The following is a 9301-nucleotide window of genomic DNA, read 5'->3' on the forward strand; positions in this document are numbered from 1 at the left end:
GCTGTACGAAAAGATACTTGTGGGCTATGAGGACCATTACAGACCAATAGAGTAATTGCTATTGGTGTTTTACTTTTTAAGTCTTATTCTTGATGAAGACCTAGAAAATATTGTGCATTTCCATGCATTTCATTAATGGGCAAATACACAATACTTGGGCATCTGGCTTTTTGTCCCATGTGGTGCTGGTTATATTATTCTCACCCAACATACATCGTCAGTGGAAGCAAAACTAGTCCAGCACCTTTGAACTGCTGTTTAGTATTAACATTTAGTTTGGGGGAGAGATGGGCTCAGCTCACAATATATAGGTGAGAACTGGAACTCTAAGAAGAGCACAACAACTCTTCATAGGAAGAGAAAATATTTGGCTGTTTAAGTTGCTAAACATTTGCACAACTTTCTAAAAACATGTTTTCACTTTGTGATTATGGGTAGATTGACAGGTATTGATGACACATACTAAAATCATATTTTAACGCTGGATGCCTTTCCTGCTGCAACCCTCCTATTTTATCCGGGCACCCAACACAATGCTCTACCACTGAGCCACTAGAAACATCTCATTCACACAAGTCAATAAAAATAGTCTAATGAAAATTGAAAGCACACACTCTATAAGTGAAAGGCCTAAACATTTACAATGGCAGAGATAGTTCAGTTTTTTCTTCAAATGAGTCCAGAGTAAGTGACGAGTTACATTCGGAAAAAGTCCCTCATCCAGACACAGTGTCCTGCTAAAGTTTACAAATTTCCAAATACTGGAAACTGGGCCTTGATGTGTCTTGATAATACTGCTTATTATTTATTTCTCATTCATTTAACTCTGATGAGTTATTATGTTTTTCATGTATATTTCATGGTGAACTTTTCTCAAAAACTAAACTTGACTCTGTAAGTGGTAGTGAACATGACATCATGTTTCCAGAACAGGACATTCAGTCACACTCTGAAGGAGGAGGAAAGGTCTTTTTCTAAATACTGTATATATAAAACAAGCATACAAGAACACGATGATGAAGAACGATGGGTCCTTCTAAAGCTGGGACCTACTAGTGCGCTGTTAGTTTGCAAACACGACCATCATGGGGGACTGTGGGGGTTGACATTATCATAAATGGAAGGCCAAAAATGCTTACATTTGGGACATTATTCATATTTAAACATTATTTTGTCAGCTAAAATCTCCAGATCTTGCGTTAAAACATCAATTAAAGTTTTATGCTACTGTGCAGGCTTTGCAGATCATTTGCTTAGGGATGGGAAACCATTTTGGTCTCGGTTAAAAGAATAAAATATTTCAGTTACTTCTATTAACTAAACAAACTAAACAAACAATCTTTGTCTAACCTTTACCAAAGTTACAGTCATGCCTGAACTCAATCATAAAGACTCCAGAGTCAAACTTGGGTGATGAAATAAAAAGATCATTTCATTTCAGTAATGTGGACTGGGGACGAGGATGAGACTCTGTGAAGCCTGGCAGCTGAAAGGAGAACTGCAGATGGGATTTTATCAACCTGGTTCCGAATAAAACGCACTATATTCCTGACGTGAAGCCTCCAGTAGGGTGTCGCGAACGTACTTCAATGAAAAATAACTTTTTGGTTTGTCTCCATCTGTTGATGTTTTATCGTTTATTGATTCATCAATGTTGGTGTTTGTGTAAAGTGAAGACATGTTAAGCATTTGCTATTTTTCTAAATGTCAAAATGCTAAAACATGTCATCTGCAAACAAACCAAACACAAGGAGAGCAATCGATTCACTAATGGTTTTGGATAACATGTATGTGGGGAGATATATATATATGTGTGTGTGTGTGTGTGTGTATATATATATATACATATATATATATATATATATATATATATATATACCATGTAAACACCTTGAAAAGATATATATATATATATATATATATATATATATATATATATATATATATATTCTCAAGATGGGTGAATGCAAAAAAAAAATGAAAATTATTCAAAGTAACTTATTTATCACTGGCTTTTTTTTTAACAGATGCTATAATGAGGAATCCTTCTGTTTGTGTTTCTCATCATATCAAACATCTTAGTGAAACAAAGGTTAAACCATAGAAGGCAGTGAACATGTGATCAAGTTTCCTATACGAGACGAGCAGTGTCATTTCAGGTTGGCCAATCAAATACAGTCTTGTCTCTTAACAGCAGAGAAATCATCAATATTCTTTCATTCAGCACAGCAATTTGAACACAATGACGTCCCCAGTCCCCAATATTTGGTAGCATCCCCCTTTTGGAAAAAATAACTGGAATCAGTCCCCTCCTGTAACCATGAATGAGTTTCTTACATCTCTCCACTGGTATTTTGGAGCACTCTTCTTTTGCAAACTGCTCCAGGTCGTTCAGATTTGAAGGAGGCCTTCTCCCAGATGCTGCTTTGAGATCTCTTCACAGGTGTTCTGTGGGATTCAGATCTGGACTCATTGCTGGCCATTTCAGAAGCCTCCAGTGCTTTGTTTTTGAAGTGTGTTTCGGGTCATTGTCTTGCTGGAAGACCCATGACCTCTGGCGGAGACGTAGCTTTCTGACACTGGCCACTACGTTGCACCAGGAAATTCTTTGGTAATCATCAGATTTCATGATACCGTTCACACAGTCAAGGCATCCAGTGGCAGAAGCAGCAAAATAACCTCTAAACATCTTTGAACCTCCATCATGTTTTACTGTAGGGACTGTGTTCTTTTCTTTGAAGGCCTCATTTTTTTTTTCTGTAAACAGAGCCTTGATGTCCTTTACCAAAAAGCTCTACTTTTGTCTCATCTGTCCACAGTATGTTCTTCCAGAAGGACTTTGGTTTTGTCACATTAGTTTTGACAAAATCCAGTCTTGCTTTTTTATGTCTTTGTGTCAGCAGTGGTGTCCTCCTGGGTCTCCTACCATAGTGTCCCTTTTCATTTAGAGGGCGATGAATAGTGCGAACTGACACTGTTGTACCCTCTGTCTGCAGATCAGCTTGAATTTGTTTGGAAGTTAATCAGGATTCTTTATCCACCATTTGAAAAATCCTTTGTTGTAATTTTTCATTAATTTTACATTTCCATCCATGTCCAGGGAGGTTAACTACAGTGCCATGGTCTGTAAACCTCGATGATATTGCGCACAGTGGACACAAGAACATTAACATTAAGACACCTCTTTACACTTCTTTCTTTTCTCCATGCTCAGTGTGACACACAACACAAAGATTCAGTGAACTTTCCTCCATTTTAACTGGTTGCAAGTTGGGTTACTGTAATGCCCACAACTGTCACTTACCACAGGTTTGTCTAAATACCAATTACAGGAGCATCACATGCTCGAAAAGCAATTATTTCTTACAATTTTGACAAAGTGGCAATAATTTTGTCCAGTCCATCTTTAAAGGACCTTCGAAATAAGTTTACTTCTGCCTAAGGCACATGCACTTCTGTATCATTAACAACCACATATGTTTTACTGAATAAACATGAGGAGAACTAGTATTCAGACAGGCAGAGATACTGGAGAAGTGTAAGTCTGTGTCTGCTTCAGATCTGCTGGTTATATATGTATAAATCTAGTCTACAACATACTTATATTGATATGGGGACAATATTGCTCAAATCAACAAGAGAAATGCTGTTTAGCTCTTGTCTGGTTCTGAAAAATAGAACCAATGTCACAAAAAAAAAAAAATTGATCAATGAGGAGACAAAAGAAGATGATTCGACTGCCTTTTAACGGTAGGGAAGACTTTACAAATCAGCTTCAACTATGAAAATTCTCAGTTAGGGGCTGAACTAATAGAGGATTTAAATACATTTTGACGTCCCTGAAATCTGTTAGTTTTACCTTCTTTGGGGATTGATCACTTTAGCCAAACACACAAATAGTGAAATTGTCATTATTGGATTTAGTTAATCATCAAATAAAAAACAAATTGCAGTAAATGGTCATTTTGTGGTTATTTGATGTTAAAGTCTGGGTTAAAAATAGCTTCAATAGTCAGTATACTGACATATGCAGCTTCCTCCTGCCACACATTTGGCCATATTGCTCTCTCACTTTAGACGCCCTTGTGGTTTTCAACAGAATGTGAGTTTACTGACAGATGACCCTTATTCCAGAGACTACATGCAGTAAACATCCAGAAATACTCTTTATCATCTGGTCATGATTCATTTTGGAAATACTGTAAACAGGAAAGATAACAATTATAAATGATTTTATAAAAAACATTTTTTCATTTCAATAATAAAACATATATAATCTTTAAAAAACATTTTGTTGATAGACAGTACTTGTTTAGTTTTTAATTTTGGCTGTTACAGGCCTAGTATAACTGAAATTATGATAGCAATAAGCAAAGCAGAACAAAATCTAATAGAAAAAAGCATCATCATGGACTTGTCCTCAAGTCTCAGACTTATATTTGTCGTACGTCTCAGCTTATCAAGCAGAGAGACAAAGTTGACACTGTATGTGGCAGTGAACATGTGATCAAGTTTCCTATAACAGACATAAAAAGTCATTTAAGGTCATTTAACACAATCTGTCTCTTATCAGTGGAGAAACCATCAATATTCTTTAATTCAGCACCGGGAATTTAAACACAATGACATTTCCAGTCTTTGTTTTCTATCTCACATGTTCTTGTGGAAAATGGGTAAGTTACACTTTTTGACCATAAAGTTTATCTATGTTCAATCCTTCCTCAAAATTGTGTTTAATATTTACACAGACTTGAAATACATTATAATAACAACACATTTTGTCTGTTGTTGTTCTGCAGCTCTGAAAACATCCCCAAACTTTAATCATAACTAGTTTTATATCAGTAAATGTTGGTGTCAAGGAGAAATTTAATTGTGATGATCAAAGCACGAAAATATCCAGTTATTCGATCAGGAAAAAGTGAAATGTCTGGATGCTCCTGCTTTCTCAGATCTAACATAGGATACAGTGGCTTGACGTATTAATAAAGCTTCAAAAGATTCTCAAGGTGGGTAAATTGCTCAAAATCTTGCTCAAAATTGTCATAATCTGGCATAATTCCAATCATTGCATTTCTAAAAAAAATACACATTCTCACTTTACTCTCCCTTATTACTTGTGTTTCTATTAAATATCAAAGTAACTTATTTATCATTAGTTTTTTTTTAACAGATGCTATAATGAGGAATCATTCTGTTTCTGTGTGTCATCATTTCAAACTTCTCAGAGAAACAAAGCTGACACTATAGGAGGCAGTGAACATGTGATCAAGTTTCCTATACGAGACGAGCAGTGTCATTTCAGGTTGGCCAATCAAATACAGTCTTGTCTCTTAACAGCAGAGAAACCATCAATATTCTTTCATTCAGCACAGCAATTTGAACACAATGACGTCCCCAGTCGTTGGTTTCTATCTCACATGTTTGGTCTTGTGGAAAACGGGTAAGTTACACTTTTGTGACTGTCACTTTGATGTATTAGTGTGTTGTGTGTACTCGTACATGTTTTTTCAAATAGCTTTCACTGATTACATTTACAATGACAATTACTGTACATGAAATTATAATTTGTCTCTTGTTCTTCTGCAGCTCAAATGGCTGATCTGAAATCTTCCCCAACTTTTCATCACAGTACTGATTTTGTACCAGTTGATGTTGGTGCTGAGGTGACTTTGCAATGTTTTCATGAAAGTGACATTGCTTCATATCTTTACTGGTTTAAGCACATTCTGGGACAGAAACCAAGGCTCATCTCTTCCCTGAACCAATATAACCAAATGATCAGTTTCGATGATGAATTCAAGAACAGCTCACGCTTCACGGTGACTGCTGAGAATGGTAAAAATCACCTGACGATCACAAATATAGACATATCAGACTCAGCCACGTATTACTGTTTGAGTGCCAATTTTAACAACATTGAATTCAAAGAGATCATTATTGTCAGTGTGAAGGGTTCAGGTTTGAACGTCCCAACTTTGGTCCATCAGTCAGTATCTGAGACCATCCATCCAGGAGACTCTGTGATGCTGAATTGTACAGTTCATACTCGGACCTGTGATAAAGAACACAGTGTTTACTGGTTCAGAAACTCTGAAGAATCTCATCCAGGAATCCTTTACACCCATGGAGACAGGAGCAATCAGTGTGAGAGGAACTCTGAGAAACAAACACATACGTGTGTCTACAACCTGTCAATGAAGAACTTGACTCGTTCTCATGTTGGAACCTACTACTGTGCTGTTGCCTCATGTGGACACATACTGTTTGGAAATGGGACCAAACTGGACATTGAGGGTGAGTCATTTTCTAGCAAAGGTTGCATCATCTGATGGATGGTAAATAGTAGGTGTTCATTTCCCTAAAATCTGAATTTCTGGACTTTAATCGTATTTACATGTTTTAATCCTAAACCCAAATATCTTTAATGTACAGCAAATAAATTAGCTTTGTCTTCACAGTATTTTTGGAGGAAAGTCCACATACAAAAGTGACTTTAGTTGTCACTGGTAGCTCCTAATCAAACTTACTGAATGATTTGTGGATCTGCAGGTGAAGGGATCTCTTACGGCTTAGTGTATTTCTTGAGTGGAGCTTTGTCATTCACCACCATCCTGTTGCTTTTACTGACCTACTTACTGTACAAGAGAAGCAAATATCAGCCTACAGGTAACAATTTCATTTTTCGGACTATTTGTATCCAAATTAGATTTTTTTAAAATATCATCATTTTGTGTTTTTCCCAAGCAGAGTTGCAAACAAGGTTCTCGGCTCCTTCTGCAACAAATTCAGAGGTGAACGCAGGTTTTAATCACTGTTAAACTGCAATTTCAGCTCCTTTTATCACCAAAAGTAAATCTTGTGGGTTTTAAAAACGTGTTATTGTGTTAACAGGTTTACCAAGACGACAACCTCCAGTACGCTGCTATAAATGTTCACCTGTCCAACATATCAAGACAGAGAAATGAAACCAACACTGAATGTGTGTACTCCAGAGTGAAGCTGTAGACCTCACGAATGTTGCATTTGTAGTGTGTGAGTCAGGCTGTAACTCCATAGAAATGTTATTTTCTGTTATGTAGACGGTCTTATAAATGTCTGTTTATATTTACATTGTGGTGTGATGTAATAATGTACGTGCAACATATTTTAATACAACCTTAAATAAATTGCGTGTTTAAAGTTGCAGAGCTGAAATGATACAAATATTGGTTCGAATAAATATGAGTCTGTCCATATGTTCTATTGCACCATGTAAAAAAGAAAACTTGTGAACATGACATGAGTAGGTCAGTTTATAAAAACTTAATCTTAATAGAATGACTGACATGATTTTGATAGTGCGTCTCCATGGACATACACTACATTTTTCTGTTACAGTCTTTCTGTCTCCTCTGCCCTTAATCTTTCTAAAATATGAAAAAGCTCCATTTTAAGAATCAATGTCACAATATTTTCCTGATTATGCCCAATTTAATGACTCAGTGTACAGATTATCACCACTTTTATCACTCATATCTCTCTTTCCTGTACATATATTGCATTTCAGACAATTATATTTACCTTTATGTTATGTGGAACCTTACACATGTAAACAGAATTGCTGTTGTAACCAATAGCTTTCAGTATGTGAAGCTTACTAGCTTTACCTTACAGGCTAAGTCGGTTAGCTTCACATCAGACTGAAAAGGAAAATGGGTTAAAATTACGCCATAATATATATATATTATATTATATATATTATAAATAGTATATTATATATATTATATTATATATACCCCATATACATTACAGCTAATGTTATTCATCATTTCTTAGTTTTGGGCTGGTGGGAAACATAATCCTGGTCCAGCAGAGAAGCGTAGGAGGCAGCTTCAATACACTCACATCAGACGAGGAGGAGACCACTTCATCGGCAGCTATATGTTAATAATTAACATATCACTTAATTGTGAGTTAAAAAACATCGTTTACACCATATTGGATCAGATTTATGTTGGGAGGCCTGACATTCTCTTTGCACAAACCTGTAGGAAGACTGTGACAACCCATCTCCAACAGTAATTACCCATGAATATAATATGTTCAGGTTCCTCAATTCACTTGAACCAGAGGTCTAACACAGATCTTTGACTGGATCTGATTTATAACTTACGACTGCCTGTAATGTTACAGGGTAAAATAGGCTAAAAAACTATTACTGCATTTAGGCCTGTTATGCTTCATAACTAATCAGGTTTATTTCACAAAAACTGTGAACTGCACTGTGGAGGTGATCTTTTTGTTGACCATCAGTACCATTTGCACAGTAATTAGTACAATTAGCACAATTACGACATAACACAGCCCATGAGCCTTAACAAATAATATATACAGTCATGGCCAAAAATATCAGCTCCCTTGCAATTATGTCAGAAAATGCAACTCCTCTCTCAGAAAACTGTTTATGTTTTCACGTGATTCTTGTTTTCTGGTTTGCACTGGAACAACACAAAAAAACAGAGACGAAAACTCAGCTGATGTTTTGAGATCTCTTCACAGGTGTTCTTTGGGATTCAGATCTGGACTCATTGCTGGCCGTTTCAGAAGCTTCCAGCGCTTTTGGAAGTGTGTTTCGGTTCATTGTCCTGCTGGAAGACCCATGACCTCTGGTGGAGACGCAGCTTTCTGAAACTGGCCACTACGTTGCACCAGAAAATTCTTTGGTAATAATCAGATTTCATGATACCGTTCACACAGTCAAGGCATCCAGTGGTAATTTTTCATTAATATTAGTTTTCCGTCCACGTCCACGGAGGTTAACTACAGTGCCATGGTCTGTAAACCTCTTGATAATATTGCGCACAGTGGACACAAGAACATTAACAATAAGACACCTCTTTACACTTCTTTCTTTTCTCCATGCTCAGTGTGACACACAACACAAAGGTTCAGTGAACTTTCCTCCATTTTAACTGGTTGCAAGTTGGGTTACTGTAATGCCCACAACTGTCACTTACCACAGGTTTGTCTAAATACCAATTACAGGAGCATCACATGCTCGAAAAGCAATTATTTCTTACAATTTTGACAAGGTGCCAATAATATTGTCCAGTCCATTTTTGAGTTCTGGGTGATTTTTTATTAAGTTTGACTTTTCTTATGTTTTTCTAATGCTGTCTAATGCTAAAGGACATAATTATCAAAGCATTTGCAATTGGAACAAGTTTTCTTAGAGAAAAGTTGCATTGTCTGACAGAATTTCAGGGATGCCAATATTTTTGGCCATGATTGTCCCTTGCACACTGATCAATCCTGTTAC

At 36.4% G+C, this 9301-nt stretch overlaps 1 protein-coding gene across 1 annotated transcript; it reads left to right on the top strand.

Moving 5' to 3' along the window:
- Nucleotides 1–5383: 5383 nt before the first annotated feature.
- On the top strand, nucleotides 5384–7188 carry LOC137137740 (immunoglobulin kappa light chain-like). Its single transcript, XM_067524380.1, has 5 exons — nucleotides 5384–5443; nucleotides 5590–6297; nucleotides 6553–6669; nucleotides 6751–6794; nucleotides 6895–7188. Exons 1-5 carry the CDS (start codon nucleotides 5389–5391, stop codon nucleotides 7006–7008), a joined length of 1038 nt encoding a protein of 345 aa, XP_067380481.1. The 5' UTR covers nucleotides 5384–5388; the 3' UTR covers nucleotides 7009–7188.
- Nucleotides 7189–9301: the final 2113 nt, after the last annotated feature.

The sequence above is a fragment of the Channa argus genome, chromosome 12 (genome assembly GCF_033026475.1).
Source record: "Channa argus isolate prfri chromosome 12, Channa argus male v1.0, whole genome shotgun sequence".
Lineage (NCBI taxonomy): Eukaryota > Metazoa > Chordata > Actinopteri > Anabantiformes > Channidae > Channa > Channa argus.